Below are 20,000 nucleotides of genomic sequence, written 5' to 3'. Positions count from 1 at the left end.
TCACACAATATCAAACAAACCTAATTCAATTTTCAGGATGCAGTTTCTGTATCACTATATATATATATATATATATATATATATATATATATATATATATATATATATATAATATATACAATATTAAATATAAACCTTTAAATCTGAATGACCTCCTTTTCATTTCCGAGGTGTCTGTGCTGGTTCTGGAGTTTGTTTTGCTTGGAGAACCAGCAAGCGTAAAAAAAAACAAAAAACAAAACCCTCATTTCCCTACAGGAGCAAAAGCGTTTCATAATCAGATGAGGACAATTCCTAATGTTCACATCCCTCAGTGTCTACACACAGCACTACAATAACGTCATAGAGAGATGGCTGATATGACTATGACTAAAATATCACATGAGTATATTCAAAGACATTTCTACGATGCACAAAGTGTGCATCCCAATATACAGGACTGCTAACAGAACAGTAGTGCTGCATTTAAAAGAACTGTGAAAGTGCATTGTGACACGTTTTCACGACAATGATACAATATCATATCGCTCATCCCTCCATCATACACATGATTTATTGCTTTTAGCTATTTATTTGGAGTTTGTAGCTGCTCAGAGGAAGCAGAGCATTAACCCTAACATTAGCAATGTGTTTCATATTTATTTAGTTGCCTGCTGTTTCCACTTTGGGCCACTGATTCACCGTTGCAACGTTAAATTGCTATTTTTTTTCTGCCGTAATCATCCAAAGCCCTGTTCATATTGTATTTTATCAGCAGTCTAAAAGAAAACCTGAGTTCCTAGTGATAAAGTAACGCTGTCCCAAACCCCTGACATCATCGGTTTTTGTTTCCAGACTAGCAGCGTTGGTGCTGGAACCCAGTTGATTTTGTCAGCTGAGAACTGGCTCTTTTTCTTCTTTTCCTCACACAGCAGAAACATGTAGAACGGTTCCAGATTAATGACAAGCTCCTACATCCTGACCGTGGAAAAGGATAAATGAGATTGCTCTGTAGGCACATTGAGTGTTAATCTTTTAAATGTTAACAGTTAGATTCCAACTCTTAAAATATAAGGTCCTAACTATAAATGTGGATGATAATATTTTGGTTATTTATTGGGCCCGTGGAGCGTTTTTATTCCTGAACTTTCCACCGATGGAACACGTTTTTATGAAAAATATCATTGAAGATTATTTATAAGCCTTCTTGTTATTGAGCTTTGGGTTGAACCCAGTCAGGTCCACCACTGTAACAAAACTGAAAACTCATGGACCCCAAATTGAAGAATCCCGGATCTCACTTAAAGAACTGTGGCTCTAGTCCATAATTTCTCAACCTTAAGGTTGGCTGAGATGCAGACCGAACCCTCAGGAGATTTTTTACTGTTATTATAGAGTTCTATGCAGATTAACTTGACTTGTGTCAGATAACAAAATTTCATTAGTCTGGCCTAATTATTTAATTTGGAGTTTTCTTTAAGCCCTTTTACACGGCACTGGCTCCAGCACACTCACAGGTTAATTAAAGTAGCCTTTTCCCACCAGATGCATGTGACATTGTTGACACACACAGCATATATATATGATTTGGCACAGTTTTTACGCCAGATGCCCACCCTGATAAAACGAAACCCTCTAAAAACCCTCTAAAATGTTTAAAATGCAAACTGCCACACAGCACGTTGGTGAAAATCTCATCAGATTAGCCACTAAATTAATTTATTATAATCTGAAGGGCGTTGCAGATGTTTGGATGTTATATTTACTAAACCGGTGCAACACTACGCAAATGAATTTTTCACATCCAGCATATTTGATGCTCCTGGTATGAAATAAGGTTTAGGCTGTGGAACTATCACGTGTAATGCACCATGTGACCCCAACAAAACCAACTGACTGTTACAAACTGTTAGCACCCAATACCATTTCCTAGCATTTATTTATGTGCAGCAGGATCAGTAGCTTTGTGTACTGATGCAAGTTGGCTGAAACAGCCGAGATAAAATGCACGCTTTAAACATCTCCTGAATTTAATAAGCTCCAGTGCGACACAAACTCAGTCCAGTCCTCTCATTAGACATGAAGAATGCCAACTGTTGTGAGCTCTTACACACAGCGATTTATAAATGTAAAATATGTGAAAAAGGAAGCCACATGTGAGCTTTCCCTGTGTCACATATGACAAGTAAACGTGCTTAGGAGTGGCAGTAAAATTAATTTGAATCCGATTTAGACATAAAGACAAATTACAGTAATGCATTATGAATTTTCAAAGTAGAAGGCCTATAATTCCAGGCTTACTACAACGGCTGTGAACACCAGTAAGGTTTAGTGAAACAATAACCAATAAATTAAGCACAAAGTATGATGAAAATAGCAAAATAAAAATAACAAAAATGATACAGTAGATATTAAATGGAGTTTTATTTCTGTGAATATTAGTAACTATAAATAATACAGTATAATTGTAAAAAGAAATCGGAACAAAAACAAGGTTTCACAGTAAACTAGATTTATTCTACTGTAAAATGACATTGAGTAAATTTTGACCCTCTGTTGTATTGTGTTTTGATAAGCACACATTCTTGGTTATTCCCATTAATCATACAATATTCATACATTCTGACAAGATTGTCAAAGGGGTCTGGACTTCTGTGTACCCAGTTATCTAGTTCAAATGGTTGTTTTTAATCTCACAGTCACAACCTACAGTTTTACTGCAATATCTTTCTATAAGCAGTAGTTCAGTTTGTCACACTTGGCCTCGTGCAGCACCCGATTCTTACACATGTGGGTTTTTTAACTGGAAGACATAGCTCCAGAATAACGTCACAGCGAAACACACACACACACACATGCGCACGCAGACGCATATATCCACTGCCTCACTGTAGCACACTATGGTCCATTGAAAGGGTTGAGCAGAGCCACTGTGTGGAATTTGGGTTGTGTGTGTGTGTGTGTGGCTGTATGCTGCTGTGACATTCTTCAGCTTTACTGCAGTTTGGAAGCTGTTTCTGTCTCTGCTCACAGCTCCACATCCACCTTACAAGCCAAGCGCTTCCTGAAAATGAAGGGATTAATCAATCAATAAAGTATTAAACAATTGGTGAATATGTGTGGAGTGTGTTTTATATTACGTACATCTCTCTCTCTCTGTGTCTCTGTGTCTCTGTGTGTGTGTGTGTGTGTGATGTAGCCAGGTGTATTTGCTTGAAGCTCTACTGCTGTGTATTTATAGTGCTTGGCCTTCCTGGGCAGACACATAATAAGCAGTCTGTGCCTTCGAGAGAGCAGCGTGCATGCATTAATGCCTGATTACGTGGGGGGTGTGTTTGGGTCCACCCTACATCAGCGTTCATTTTAGCCACTAATTCAGCAGTAGTTTAGTCTTAGTATTGTGACGAAAATAGAGAAATCATTTTATTCATTTGGTTATGGTTAGTTTCAGTCTAAATTCAGTTGATGGAAAAACTATAGCAGTTCTAATTAACTAAAATGGAACAATACAAACTCAAGATTTTAGTGTCTTCCCTCCCAGGTTTCCCACATATACAATCTTTTAAGTTTTCACACTAATTTGCTGAATTTTATTGCCTTTTTAAATGAAAAGCTAGGTTACGTTACAAATGGACATTGCCCTTCCGAGCTTACTAAAGCCCTCCTCCTTCTCATTTGTTGTGCGTTGGTTAAATGGAAGTTCTGGCATTTAATAATGTTATTACACCGCATACATTACATTAAACATACATTAGGTTAAGAGACCACAGATCCATGACTCAGTCTAGCTCTGTGTGTGCATGACTACAGCGCTACTGGTTTCTTGCTGCGTACTCTCAAACACTACACGTCTTTATTAATTCTCTTCTATTGCCTTTACAAAGCAAGTGCACAAATAAGACAAGAAACATTTCATCTTTGTCCAATCGACAATATTCGACTGCTGATTTTCATCTCATTTTTATTCACTGAGAGAAATGGAATGAGATTTCATCATATAATTTGAACAAAAATATGAGTTATTGTTTAGTTTTTGTCATTGGGGTGATTGGGGGAAAAAATCCCATTTATGTCTTGATTTTGTCAACAAAATATCTATATCTATATATACCTATATCTTCATTCGGGTGTTTCCATTGTGTGTTTGTGTTTGTGTACGAGACACACACTGTGGCAATATCGTTTGTGAGAATACTCACCTGCCGTGATGGATTACAGAAGGCCATTTTACACTAGAAGCTGTGCAGTGCTTTTACACTCCTGGAGCAGATATACTTTTAACACTATACAGTTTTAACCAGGAATTTAATTTACACCAGCTCTTTGACACACACACGCATCCCCAGGCCTCCTGCTGCTGTTTTCTCTTTGCGTCATCTGTGAGGTTTTTTTTTGTTCGTTCATGGGTGTGATGTGAGTGGAAATACTATAGAGGGACATTTTAATCATGTCCTGTACATTCTGAAGTTTAAAATTCTAATAGACGACAGTGATGTGATGCTGCACGCCTGTAGTTGCAGATCAAAATTTTTGTACAATTAAATATTATACCAACCTGGGGAATCAGAATAAAGACAAATATGCGTTTTTGAAAAAGTCGTTAAAAAAAAAAAATGGGGACAAAACTACCAATAAATATCAGTAATTTTATTATAGAAGCACAGGGTTTAAAATTATTTAAATTCACTATGACATTTTTTTGGAAGTGACAAAGCCTCAGTCATAATGATGAAACGTAGCTAAAATATTAATCTTTACATTTTCTTCTGTATGATTTTTGCCTGTATTGTATGAAGTCAGCAGACACAGGTTATTTATTTAGCTTTAGATACTTTTTGTTATTAATAAATGGAGCATGGAGCTTATTTATTAAACAACTTTCGACTACGTTAGTAAATGTCTTATTCACTTCAAAATGCCTTTTACATGGACTTTGGAACAGATCCACTTCCATTTTAGCCAACATTTCGGTTTGAAATGTTCTTTTCTTTCCTGTATGTTTTTTTTGGTTTGTTTGTTTCTGTGTAAGGAAACCTGAGGGTGACAGAAAGGAAGCCTGCCATGTTTTCCCCAAATATACACACTAGTTGGTTGCATTGCACAATAACAGAAGTTTCTTTTCACAGCATTTGCAAATTTTGGATTTCAGGTTGCATGACTTGACACAGCATTTAGCCCCTCAGACCCTCCCACTGTGAAAGTCATTGCTGTATTTGAGCTAGGTGGACCTAGGAGTGGTGCTCGGGATGCTTCTGCATATACATGAGCAAATGAAATTACACAATTTAATGTCTATTATCGATAATTATCAATAAGTAGATAAATGCTCCCCCTACAAATGAAATATTTTTGCTGTTTCTACAGTTTTATTTAACAATAGATAACAATAATGTCAGTGTTTCACTCCTTAAGGCAAAATTACAGTTCAAAGTGCAAAATAAAAACAATAAATAATTAATTACTTCAAGCGATTACATATTGCACAACTGCGGACAACTGAACAATTTAAAACCATAAATATATAATGTATTCTAGCATTAATACAGCTGTTTTTTTTTTTTGGAAATAGTAGGGCCATGACTCTATACACATCATCATCCAAAATACAAGATTGATTTATTGCCACAGAGGTGTTTGTGGTAAATGAGGTCCAGCTCAACGACCAACAATACAGTAACAGTACAGTGCAGGACAGGACCACATGCAGGAAACGTGCATTAATACTGAGTCACTGAGTGTAAATTGTACAGGATATGTACAGATGGACTGAAACCACTAGCAGCAGTAGTGATACATATACACTATACAACCCCACCAGAATTAGAAGTACATCATCTTGACATGCATCGTGTATTTATGGCCTGCTAGCACAGTTGGGCCAATTCCCAAATGACCTTCTATTCACTACTTCTGCACTCTACCGAGGGTTTAACATAATGATCAACTACACTACATATAGTGCATGCCATTAGAGAATCAATCAGCCGTTAAAACGGTGCATAATGTGTCAAAAGTGCATATCTATCCGTACATATTTGCTTTAGGATAAGCAAACCACATTAAGACTACTGTTTCACAACATTTGTGATGTAGGTGGTCATCTCATTTAAAATGAAACTACAGACATTTCTACTTTTCTGTACCAATTCCACATCACGCACATTCTCGCTGTCTTGTCATTTGACCTCATAGTAGTGGTTTTTTTTTTTCAGTCTAATATGCCCATTGCTGAAACATACATACATTGTGATAATGAGAAATATATGCTTAATCATACTTTAGTCAGCACTGTAGTAAATATCAACTCAACTTTACCTTTGTCTTCATCCCTCATGTATTATTTGAAACTGATTTACATATGAGCATTATGTTTTCTTTATATGTTTCTCCGTTCCTGCACGGCTTATGGAATAGAACTGAATTTGAATTTGCCTGGAGGTCCTGGCCGAAATATCACGATACTTGAACAACACACAGTATGTTTTAAGGGTGGCCGATTGGGTAGCGTTGCCATCTCACAGCTCCAGGGTACTGGGTTCGATCCTGAGCTCGGGTCACTGTCTGTGCAGAGTTTTGCATATTCTCCCGTGTCCGTGTGGGTTTCCTCTGGGTTCTCCGGTTTCTTCCCCCCCTCCCAAAAACATACCAGTAGGTGGATTGATCAAGATAAACTGCCCCTAAGTGTCAATGAATGTGCCAGTGTGTGTGTATGGTGCCCTACAGTGGCCTGGTGGTCCATCCAGGGTGTATTCCCGCCTCACACCCAGTGCTCCTGGATCTACAGAAACTGAAAGCATGACTGAGTCAAGACTAAATGAGCAATATGTATTTATTTATAATATACTATGGGTTTGTTAACAGTGTGGTAGCTAGTAGAGGTTTTGATTATATTTTTTTTATTCACCCTCATGAAAAATATATTATATACTATATATACAATTATATTACATTATATTACATTGTTTTTTATATTACATTATTAACATGGAGATGGAGGAAAAATGAAATAGTTTGTACAAAATTGGTACAATTTTTTTTTGACATCTGATTAGATAGGCTGCTTGTTACTGTGAGTGACAGCAGAGGTTATTGAGGTTGCAGAAATATTATCGACAACCCTAATATTCTGTGGAAAGTATACTGTACACTAGCAGTAGAATGGGTCATACTGAAGAGCTTAGTGACTTTAAATGTGATGCTGTCATAGGATGCCACCTTTGCCATAAGTCAGTTCGTGAAATTTCTGCCCTGCTAGATCTGCCCCGGTCAACTGTACGTGCTATTATTGTGAAATGGAAGTGGCTAGGAGCAACAACAGCTCAACCACGAGGCTGAACCTATCCTCTCTACAGAGCATCACTCGCTAGAGTTCCTCTGGAAGCAACATCAGTACAAAAACTGCATCAGGAGCTTCACAAAATGGATTTCCATGGCCAGGCAGCTTCACAATAAGCTTAAGATCACTATGCGTAATGCCAAGAGCCGGCTGGAGTGGTGTAAAGCACGCCGCTACTGGACTCTGGAGAAGTGGAAACGCGTTCTCTGGAGTGATGAATCACGCTTCATTATCTGGCAATCTGACAGAGGAATCTGGGTTTGGATGATGCCGGGAGAACACTACTTACTGGAATGCAGAGTGCCAACAGTAAAGTTTGGTGGAGGAGGGATAATGGTGTGGGGCTGTTTTTCAGGGTTTGGATGCCTTCGTTCCAGTGAAGGGTAGCATTAATGCTACAGCACACAAAGATATTTTAGACAATTGTATGCTTCCAATTTTGTGGGAAAAGTTGGGGAAGGACGTTTCCCGTTCCAGCATGACGGCATCCTTGTGCACAAAGCGAGCTCCATGAAGACATGGTTTGCCAAGGTTGGTGTGGAAGAACTCTAGTGGCCTGCACAGAGCCCTGACCTGAACCCCACTGAACACCTTTGGGATGAACTGGAATGCCAATTGCGAGCCAGGCCTCCTTGACCGACATCAGTTACTGACCTCAGTAATGCTCTTGTGTCTGAATGAAGACACATTCCCACAGACACACTCCAAAATCTTGTAGAAAGCCTACTCAGAAGAGTGGAGGCTGTTATAGCTACATAGGCGGGGCAACTCCATATTAATGCCCATGGTTTTGCAATAGGAAGCTCATTGGTGTGATGGTCAGGTGTCCACATAGTTCTGGCCGTATAGTGTATTTATCACAATATATACACTCTTCTTGGTTACGTTTCATGTCTTGGTGTGAGTTCATGTAGTGTTCAGAGTCATGTGGGTTCCACATGCTCTTGTGTTAACCAGGTGTGACGTTGCCATGACACTGGGGTTAGCAGTGTGTTAGTATTTGTGCTCGCACACTGACACCAGGCCCCAAGGCACGCTTTTACACTACTGAGGTTTCGAGTCGCTGCTGGACTTCAGTTTTGACCCCCGCGCCAGAGGGAGAAGCTGCTCACTCACCCCCCACCCCCTTTAGCGCAAACACACTGATTCAAAATGTTACTCTGGGAATAGAAGTATAGCAAATGACAAGTAGCTCAGGGGCTGCATTCAGACCAGAGCTGCAACGATTAGGCTACAAAATCCACAGTCTACACCAGGCATTTTTCTTACTGCTGATGCACTGTTTATGTACGAAAAATTCTTAATAATTTATTAGTAATCTATTCCGTACAGGGAGTGTGTTTTAACTGTCCTTGAAAATGCTGGAAGACATTCCACATTTATTTGCGTGGTTAATTTTTACTTTTAGGAATGCATTTTGATTTGTTAATCTCAGTAGCCATGACTAGCTTCGGCATTTGCAGTGTTCAAAGATAAATAGGATGAAGTAAAAACTTTGTTAGAGAGAGTGAGTGTGTGTGTGTGTGTGTGTGTGTGTGTGTGTGTGTGTGTGTGTGTGTGTGTGTGTATTTGTGTAGTGTGCGTGTGTGTCTGAGAGAGAGAGACAGACAGGGAACATTGTATCGTAAGCTAGCCTATAGCGCTCTTGTTTATCTTGTGGGCCTCATGTTACTGTTGACACAATACACACACGATTTCACACGGGAGACTGGAGTAACATATATACACACACACACACACACACACCCACACACTATTTTATTCACACAGCTCTTTGACTTCAATCTAATCCTTCTTTAAACTAATTTAGCTGTAATTTATTCTCTCCACACACACACACACACACACACACACACATATGTGTGTGTGTGTGTGTGTGTGTGTGTGTGTGTGTGTGTATATATATGTGTGTATATATATATATATATATAATATAGAGAGAGAGAGAGAGAGATAGATATAGACACGTCCTCTCACTGTGGTGTGTGTGTGTGTGTATGTATGACCAGAGGTGTGTGATACAATAGCATAGTTTTGGCTCTAGGCCAGTGATGTACTGTTGTGTTGCTCACACTGTGTGTGTGTGTGTGTGTGTGTGTGTGTTTAGGCCGTTGAATGCCAAAGCAAAGAGAGAGATTTACCACTCTGCTACCTGTAGTGTATTTTGTTGTCTTTATCCTCTAAAGCATTGTATTGGCAGCCTTTAGGCCCTGACTAAGGGAGTGTGTGTGTGTGTGCGCGTGCATGCACTTGTCTTTCTTTCTCTTTCTCTCTCGCTGGGTTTAAGGTCAGATTGTTTGGGTTTAAAACTAAGAGGATATGAGAGTGGAAAAGGGAAGCTCTCAGAGAACATTCCCTTATATATATATTTTTTTTTATTGTTTCTGCTCTTACATCATGTTTGAGCTTTGTGTGTGTGCGCGAGAAAGTTCTGGCCATTGGATGCCCTCTCTCACTGCTCAAAGTGCGGTTTACATTCGTCTGTAGAGGAATCGTTTGATAAAAATTTGAATTAATGCAATTTTTCTCTCACTCTGAATGTTTCCGATCAACCAAAACTTGTCTTGTATGGCGACTGCTTTCTTTAGTTTTGCACTTGAGATTGCTAACGTTTCTCATGCAACGTCTTTTCTGTGACTATACATTCACAGGAAGTGTTTGTCTAATTGGACAACCAAAATTGCATTTCTCTTTAACACACTTTAGCATTGTGCCCCAGGCCACAGCCTCCAAAAAGAGGGCTGAATGTTATTCAGATGAATAACTGAAATGCATAAATACAGGAACTTCCTGCTATTTTACTAAATGATGCATTTAAAAGTGATTAGGTGTCTTATCGGCGTTGTTTAAAAGTACACAAGTCTATTGACGGACCTTTACACAGATAGTAAATAGTGTGTGTTTGGGGGAGGAGGGGGCTTCAGGGTCAGGCTTGAGAGCATTGATAAGCTTGTGTAATGATGAGCTTTTGATGACTGTTTCCTGTTTCACTCTTGCACACAAGCGTGATGTGTTAAAACACATGCCTGAAGCTATTTCTTCCACATGCACAGCTTTATCAAAAATAATTTGTGGTTATTTTGACTGATTTCGAGATTGCGATAATTAAGTGTGATTTAGAGAGAGCATGCATAGCCTACGCCAGATGCACCACTTAACAGGAATGTCTGAGATTGAGCAGTATGCTCACAGAAGTGTCTTGAGATGGATCTGAGCACTGCTTCAGTAGCGCCTTTATATGAGGAACATATGCTAAATAGGCTTGAACCAGTATTACATTTTCATATGATAATTACCTAACCTTGGATCACAGTTTAGACTGATCTTACAAAAATTGAAAAAGAAAAAGAGTTCTGCTTCTGGCGTCTTTGGCTGCGTTTTTACAAAAAAAAAAAGAAAAGAGAAAAAAGAACCTGGCATTTGGGACTCTTTCCAGTTTCAGGATGCGTCATCACTTCTAGGTTTGTTTATTTGTTTATTTGCAGTTTCACTTCCTCAGCTTAGAAAATCATAATTTTGATGATCATTAGATATAGAGATTATAGCAATAGATGGTGAATATTGTAATATGTTGTATCTACCTGGTTATCTGCATGGTTTTTAAACAGGAAGTTTATTAAAGCACTGCGTATTATAGCAATTTATACCACAGCGCTGTTAAATTCTCAAATTTGATTGGTCAGAACAGCAGCAGCTCTGACAGGAGTGCCAGCTACAATTCAAATCACAGGTTTATATTAATGCGCTCGGTCTAATTATCGTTTCTATAGTAACAGCTCATTCATTCGGAGTTGTATACCGAACGCTTTACATAATCTGAGACTTGGAATAAATGGAAAAAGCTTTATTATTTACCAAAACAAAAAAAACCCTGTAAACTATATAATTGGATATGATGAAGCTTTATGTAGGGAGTTAATAATGATGTTAATAATAATGAATAATGAACGTGGAAGGTGTCTCTAGTGTCAGCGCTTTGTAAGAGTCGGAGGTGAAGCTGTAATTTTAAGGTTTCCACTAAGGGAAAGTCTTAAGACAGAGGATTTTTTTTTTGCTTTCTGTTTTCTTGGTAACATGACCAGGTGAATGTATTTGTCATATTAAGTTAAGGAGAGAATAAAAGAGAGGCTGGTGAGGAACAACTGTTTTTAGCTGCTCTGTCTATGCACTGATCAAAAGCAATCATTGGAAAGTCATTGTCATTATAATGAGGAATAAAACACTCCTGGACATGCTGTTACTGGAAAATAATCAGCTCTGAGATGGTAACAGTAACTCCACTTCATTACCCCACCTCCAGTTCGTTGTATTTACTATAACTGCATGTCCCGTCGTCTTTTATTCCTTACTTAATGGATTTTAAATTCTATGACTACAGTGGATCATCACCTCACATTTAAACACAGAATGTCGAGTGAAAATTAAGATGTGAATCAGACAGCGCTGGTTGTGTTCTATAGCTAACAGCAACTGTTTTTTTTTTTTTTTTTTTTTTTTTTTTTTGGTAGCAGGAAAATATTTTGGTAAAATTTATTCCAAAAATTATCTTGACATATACACACACACAAACTAAGGAATAACACATGATGGGGTGTGATGTAGGAATATAAGCAGTGGCTGGGGTGTGTGTGTGTGTGTGTGTGTGGATGGGGTCTAACATGAAGCATATTAATGAAAGCAGTTGCTCTTTTTAACGATTTATTCTTACTGTGGTACATCCATGAGACGAGTTAGTTCCTCTTATCACTTGTGTTACAGCAGCTATAAACAGCTGCTCCATCGCCAGTGTCTCTCTAATTTTTTTTTTTTTTTTTTTTTTTTTTCTTTCCCTCTCTGGAAGTTATTAAGACCCTAAAACTCAGGTACTGAGAAACCGGATAATACAAACTCCTCTCCCATGGTAGAAACTGTTACTGTTACTTACTGTTACAAAGTGCTGACCCCTGAGTCTCCTTACAGAAACATAAATGTTACATAAACATCTGCTTACAGAAATCTTCACCATATCAAACCATATCAATAATTACGTTTTTCTTTGTTTTTTTTTGTTTTTTTTCAATGTGTTTGTTTGCCATAGATTATATTGAGCGTCTACTATACAAGTCCCTGTAAATGAGTTGTTGCTATAGAAACCATAACGTATTAGAACAAGCGCATTTATGTTACAGCTGGAACTTCTCAGCATCATAGACATGCTGTTATAGATAATGAATTTCTGATTTGAGAATTATATGATATATATATATAATAATTATATAATAATGTGTATAGTGGTTACTGCTTACTGAGTGGTTACTGCTGTGCAAACATCTGAGCTAAACTGTATGGATCACTTTTAATCAGTAACATTTCACCTCAATGTAAATAAAGACAATATATTACCAGCTAAAAAAAAAAAAAAGAAATTCAGTTTGACAAAGTGTAAAAACCGAATTGAGCTTTGCTTAGTCATCATTTCCACAATCCCATGTCACTCAGGACACTCGATGTGTACTGTATATATTGTATGGGATGTTTAATATAAAAGCTTTGTGTTATTTGCTAGTGCTGTTAATGACCATGTAATTAATTTATACAGTTTATATCTGGTGAAAGTATGTGATTGCAGATAGGAGTTAGTCGAAATTTATGTTTCTGCCCTTAGCTGTCCTCTCTCATTGAATACTGAAGACAAAAACACTTAAAAAAAAAAAAAAAAAACAACAAAAAAAACAAAAACAAACCACATGTAAACCCAAACCCATTGTCCTTAAGAGAACACAATATCAGCAGTAACCTCTGTGTGTTCAGCTGTTAGACGTAAACTCTCCTCGTGTATAATTTAACACCAACCCAAACTCTAATGTGCAGACATGAACTTGCAGCTGTCACTAACAGATGTTGCCAGAGATGTAGGCACCATCAAATGGTAATTGGGTATTTTTAGTAAACAAAATAGTGAAGGTTTGAAACGGAATAATGCTGTGTTAGAGAGACAGAGAGGGTTTCTATTTTTTGCTTCATGACTTTATTCCTTCCTGTTACATTCCAACAAGTTGTCCTCATAAGACCTAGACTGTCTTTCCTGAAATACAGCTCAGACTGGACTTTCCTACTTGGAACGGTCGTAGCAAGTGACAACAGTGAGTGTGTGTGTGCATACGTGGGCATCTCCGAGTTTTGTTTTGATCACCCTGACTATCTCCTGTTCTCACCCTGCTGCTCCTTATCATGGAGTATCACAAACAAACATACACACTAACCTTCCTCTTTCTTTCTTTCTTTCTTTCTTTCTTTTGCAGCCCCTACAGATTGATGATAATTTCTGCGGGCAGGACTTCAACCAGCCTTTGGGTGGCACCAGCACCATCGAGGGCATTCCGCTATTCATAGATAAGGATGATGGTATGACCTCAGTGGCGGCATATGACTACCGAGGCAACACCGTGGTGTTCTCGGGCACGCGCTCCGGCCGCCTGAAGAAGGTAAGAGACACCACACCTATTCTGCTTTATTCCCATGACTGTGGTGTTAAGGAATGTGGCTGCAGGGAGGTGACGTTTTCTGGAGGCAGGATTTTTTTCATGACTCTGGGTGGTTCCCAGACATGCTGGATATGAAGAAAACGTGCTGTAGCCTTCACCTCCTGAAAATATGATTTGCTGCAGTTTAGTTCCACCTCACATTTAACAGACCTAGTCCAGTAAATCAAAGTGAACACTTTTCATGACTGTTTGGTCACCACAGATAGCTAGTGAAGAGTTTACAATGTCTGAGTGATATTAGCTGGTATGCTCTGATATTAGGCTTATGGAGAGAGGAAGGGGTGATCAGAAGGTTGTGAGTTCAAATCCCAGCACTGCCAAACTGCCACTGTTGAGTTCTTGAGCAAGACCCTTAACCCACAACCGCTCAATTGTATCCTGTCTTAAATGTTAACGTGTGTATTTGTGGCTCAAGTGTAAGTATTCACGTTTAAGTTTGGGCACGATTGCAATCAATCAATCAGTGGAATGCAACCAACTGTATCTAATGTGCAGAATTTCAGTTTGGTGCCAAAAGCGTCTCACCTGTTAGTTCTGCTGTGAGTCATGTCTGAAGGTGCTCTGACATATGCAGCATTTGAACTGATCCCTGGTACATTTTTTTTTCCTTTGGTGAGATTCATTTAGGCAGATGAGAACATGGCAATCGCACTTGGCTGCGGACCAAAACAACCGCTCCGAGACCCAGTCTAAGTGAGGGTGGTTTTGGTCTGGCACAAAGTGAACTCGATTGCTGTGAGAAATTGATCCAACTCTGAATCGACCCATCTGCAGGAAGTGAACCAAACTTGCCGTATATATTGTGGATTGTTGTAGATGTCAGCTGTTAAACTGAGCCACAAGGTGCAAAGTGAACCAAAGGACAGAGCTGTAGTGCTGGCCAAACGACGTACTGTGGATATTTGGACCACCAAACAAATGGATAAAATAAACGCTGGCTGTGACGCACACAATATTTTAAATTTGTTGTTTATATACTTATCTATTAATATACTGAGCACCGGCTCTGTGTTCTTCGTGTTTATGTTTTTTTTTGTGATTTCTAGGCGCTCTTAGCAACGGGTGGTTTGTTTGTTTTTCCATGGCTGTATTTTTAACCAGTAAATGTGAAAGTTTTATTTGAATACATTTTTAGTCCTATGCACCCCTCAGCCAACGTTTCTTGCTTTTTGCTTTGGTTAATTATTATATGCAGTGTGAAAGTAAACCAAAGTAAATAGCAAACAAAGCAAAAGTATGTGTTTTGCTCTGATTTGAAACTGATCAGAAAAGTGGTGTGAAAAATGATGTGATAGCGCCTGATGGTCTCTTGAAGGTCGAGTTGTGGTTGTGTTCTGGTAGCCGGAGTCGGTTGTGGGCCGTGAAAGTGGTTAGTGCGGGTTGGCACTGGGCCGTCACTCAGCAGTTCTGTGATCCGTCATGTACTGCTGGTGCTGCGCAGACCTGGAAGCTGAGTGTATCTCACTGCATTCGTAAGTAATGCTTGATCACTCAGGTGTACATACAGTGTATTTGGATTTAATATTTTCCCTTCAACAGGGTTGTAAATTTGATTTGGCTTTTGCTGTGTCTGTGTGCGTATATAGTTTTTGGCAGTGCTTCATTCCTACCTGTCCTGTTTTCCTCCAGTGAAGAGCGTGACGATGTTTGGCTATGCAGCTGGTAATACTCATTGCTGGCTCTTGAAATGCTCCTACATCATTTAAGATGCAGTTCGAGCCCTACGGACTCGCCTGCTTCGTGCATCCTTGAGGCATTATTCATACGTTGGAGGAACAGGAAGAGTGGCGTGCTGTCTGCTTGCATTCCGTGTTTAGATTGACATGGCTCATATGCTAGAGCTAGCCGAGCACTCTATGTAGTAAGTGGATATTTCCATATTCACATATGGTGGCTCGCTCGCTCGTTGACATTTTCATTATGGTTTTGTGTGTGTTGTGTGTGAATGAGTGTGTGTGTGTGTGTGGAGAGGGGAGATGGGTAGAGGCAGAAGGGAGCATTGAAGCATCACATGATAAATTCACTGAGATGTGAAATGGAGGACAGACTGTGGCCAATACCCAGGAGCGAGAGAGAGAGATGAAGAGGCTACTGGAGAGATTTCAGATGGAGATGGACTTATAATGGAGCTTTGTATTTTGTGAGCTGCGCTGCTTACACTCCTCGCCTCTCCTCGCTTTTAAATATGCCTCTTTACTTTTAAATGCACACCATACAGATAACACATCCCTTTGATGGTTTTTTTTTTCTTCTCATTTTGTCCATCCAAACCCTTCTTCATGTCTATGCAGAGGGCTCTTTAGCATCAGCGAGCTCTCTCCTGCGCTCCCTGTGCGAGCGTCGTGATTGTCTGGCCCTCCGAGGGCTCTTCAATCAGGCTGAGAGCACTGAAGCTGTGCCCGAGCGAGGGGTACGGCGAGCGGACGCAGCCTGGTCAGACACAGGCACCCGGTGACACTCGCACATCCTCTCGCAGGTCCTCCAAATCTTGCTGTGCTGCTCCACTTGAAAGGCGGAGCGCGAGCGAGGGATAAAAGATGTCCAATTAACTAAATTTACATATTTAAAAAAGGAATGTTTATGCACAGTCACTTGGACTTGCACTATGATGGTTTGCGGGTCAGGGTTAGCATGCCCTCCACTTGTCACGGGAGGGTTTCGAGTGTTGGGTGTAGAAGGGACAAAGCAGGAGGAGGATACACTTGAAGTGCTTTGTTTGGGCTTCTGGTCAGCCAGGGAACAGATGGAGGTGCGGATTGTACAGTACAGCAGTCCAGGAAGGCTGAGACAGACAGGAACGCACACACACCCTGCACTTCAGCCAGCCAGGCAGCCAGGCATACAATTATACCCCTACACACACCATGTCTGTCTGGCAAGTTTCATACTAGTTATGTCTTTTGTCTTTCTCTGTAGGTTACTGTCCTCACTGTCCTTTCTCATCTTTATTTCAATCACTCCCTCTCTCTCTCTCTCTCTCCCTCTCTCTCTCTTCCTCTCTCTCTCTCAGCATTTGAGTGGGTTGAATAGGTCATTCCGACACATTGTTTTCTGGCTAAATGGCTTCGCTGTCATCCTGAATTACTTCATTCAAGCGCACACTACTGGAATCTCTCTGTCTAGCTATATGGCATCCCCCCACTCTCTGTAATAAGGTTGTTAATTATACCCCATGTTCTCATTCATATTAATATGGTCTGCATCTGTCTCTCACACTAATCACATGTGATCTGGGAGCTCATGTCACCTCGTAACCACTGGCACTATGGCACAGTGTGTATCACAGAGTTGTGTGTGAATGTTTGCGTGGGCCAAACCGAACTAAACATTTCCGCCAGATTTACAAAAGTTTCATAGCGTCATACTCTTGTATATATGCTGATAAATGCCAATAACCTATAAATTACCTGTGGTCCTTGCACAGCTGATTTACATTTAGTAACTCCCACAAAACTCCATAAAAGGCAAAGCTCGCAGAGAGCTGAAAGCGCTAAATGACGACTCAACAGTAATGCAGCTCGGCCACTGCAGAGCATCAGGTACTTTAGACACACACCGACTGCTCCCCCTGTTATATGGTGCCATTTCTTTTGTCCTAACGGAATGGCTAGCCTTATTTGTATTAATTTATGGATTTGTTTTGGATTACCTTTTTTCCAAGTCATTAATATGAAACAAAACCTCAGTGAATTTTCTTATGTAAATTTATGCAAACTCAAGAGCTCTCTTAGTATGTAAACCTTTTTTCCCTGAAGTAACTGGAATTTCATGAATGCCAACATTCTTGTGTAAACTCTGCTGCAAGTGATTCACAAATAAATTTGGTCGTATTCAGCTTCATAAATGAGGCGTGTTGTTCTCTTCCCTTTGTAGTGGATATACAGGTTTTTTCCTGTATATCAGAACAAATGAATATAAATTATCAAGATAAAAATTTTACTCATACCATAGTATTGCACCAAAGTGATTGTGACAATTGTTAGGAAAAAAAAAAAAACTATGTTTGGATTTAAGTAAAGAATCATTTGCCTTAATGAGAGTTTACACATTAAATTAAACATTAGATATAAAATATACAGGTGGCTTAAATGACAGCAGTAACGTGGACAATCAGTGGACTAATAAGCAGAAAGTCTATGCAATTTTAGTTTAACTGTAAGAACGATACTACAACACATTTCCTATTTTTATTGGTCGTCACGCTTAACCAATCACGGTTGTTTCATCATTCAAGAAGAACATTAGCCATGCAACTGCAGGTAAACTGGTGATGAAGGCAATTTGAAATTTCACAACAAAGGTAGTGAAATGACTGTATTGGTTTAAAAAAAAAAAAAATTTGGCCTACAGTTCAAATATAAATCACATATCATTAATCTTCCGTGTGTAAGTGGCTCATATAGCCATGCACCAGCTGGTGTCAGGAAATGTTGCTTCTAATGTCCACAAATACAGAAATCACATATAGCCCCAAATGAATCGACCTTGACTCGGAGGAGCAGAATGAAGTCAGCAGTGTCCATCTCTCTTTCCTTTTTAATGATGCACTCGTTTACCCAACACACCAGAGAACGAGGAGCTAATCTGTCAAGATGAAGAGACGTGGAGGGAGTGATGAATAATGGATGAGGAGCGGTTTGCTGCACGGGGTTTGTTTAACAGAGGGCTTAACAACACGGGGTGCCTGGTTACAATAGATCTGTAGGAAAAGCACTGCTTGGTCCAGTTTTGCTTCACATCATTTTCCTGGACTCCAGGAAGGATTTTTATTTTGCGTGTGTGTGTGTGTGTGTGTGTGTGTGTGTGTGTGTGTGTGTGTGTGTGTGTGAGTGTGAGTGTGTGCGTGTGCGTACACTGGCGCACCCAGAGTCCAAAGCAATTACTTAAATGATACTGCTCTGTGACAGAGTCTAAAGGAGAGGCCATAATTGGAGCTGCAGAGGTAAATTATCTTTGGCCCAGAGTGACACACACATGCAGGCGCACACACACTCACGCACGTGTGCGCACACACACAGAGGCTAACAGTAATGGATTGTCCATTGCTCTGACGTCTACGTCTCCATAATTAGTGTTTCAGCGTTTAACCGGCACAGCTTGAGGCATGAACTGTAGCACCAGCACAACAAATCGCACTATCCTACACTCCAACATGCTACACACTGATACACAACAAATCCTACAAAACATTCAAGAATTACATTTAAGAATTATATTCGAATTTGAATTCTTTGAAGGATTCAGTTTGCAAATGCATCATGACATGCTGCGTCACAGGACAGTGCAGCACACTCTGAGGAAAGTGCTATCTGCCCTCTTCCTCATACCTGAGCTCACAGACACCTGTGATTGGCTAGTTTCACTGCGATTGACAGGAGAGAGAGTAATGCCATTCCTCCCACCCTCCTAGTAGACAGCATTGCGAGTTTTGCTTCCTTGGCTCCCGGGCACGGACGGGTGTGGCATTTTCAGGATTTGAATTCGAAATCTCATAACAATAGGGTGAATGCTTTTCTGGCACGCCATTCAGGAGCCAGATTGTTGCTTTCCAGAGCAAAGGAGAACATCATAACTTTATTTTGATAATTTTTACACTACTCACATTTAAAAATCCATCTCTCCAAACAAATATCTAGACCTAATTACAAATGACATAGATACTATTATTTATTAGATCACTATTTAAGATTCATCCACAAAAAGAGAGGCTCTGTGAACTTGTTAATTAATGATTTAGTTTTAATATGTTAGTCTTTTTAAAAAAAAGGAGAAGACCCATTTTATACATCAAATGAGACAAAAGTCATTGAGCCAAAAAATGTAGACATTTTTTTGAAAACCTTTAGTGTTCAAACAACAGATTAAATGTCAACTAAATATCTAGAATCCGATTTGTTCATGCATTCAGATTTATCTTCTGATTTTATTCTAAAAGGATGTGTCAGGTTCTTAAATAGCTTCCTGAGAAACTGTGCTTTGGCCTCGATGTTAACTCGTCCATCTGTGTTTGGATGCTGCGCTGCTCATGAGCGTCTCCACAGCGGGACATGGTCTGGAATGAACTCCCAATCCCATAAATCTCAGCTTCCTCTCCAAACAATGCCAAAGACTTGCTTTATTGCCGTGGCGCTTGGGGCCTTGCAGGAGACAGGTGTGTGTGT

General features: G+C 39.6%; 1 protein-coding gene across 3 annotated transcripts in view; it reads left to right on the top strand.

Moving 5' to 3' along the window:
• Positions 1–20,000, top strand: part of plxna1b (plexin A1b) — a 179,407-nt gene that overhangs the window by 37,904 nt on the left and 121,503 nt on the right. For all 3 annotated transcript variants that reach the window (XM_026909744.3, XM_053230496.1, XM_034311693.2), the window contains one exon: positions 13,597–13,779. In XM_026909744.3, the coding sequence (XP_026765545.1) occupies positions 13,597–13,779 (183 nt within the window). The remainder of the gene's footprint in view (positions 1–13,596; positions 13,780–20,000) is intronic.

This window comes from Pangasianodon hypophthalmus, chromosome 2 (assembly GCF_027358585.1).
Source record: "Pangasianodon hypophthalmus isolate fPanHyp1 chromosome 2, fPanHyp1.pri, whole genome shotgun sequence".
Taxonomy (NCBI): Eukaryota; Metazoa; Chordata; class Actinopteri; order Siluriformes; family Pangasiidae; genus Pangasianodon; species Pangasianodon hypophthalmus.
This window is presented reverse-complemented; position numbering and strand designations above follow the sequence as displayed.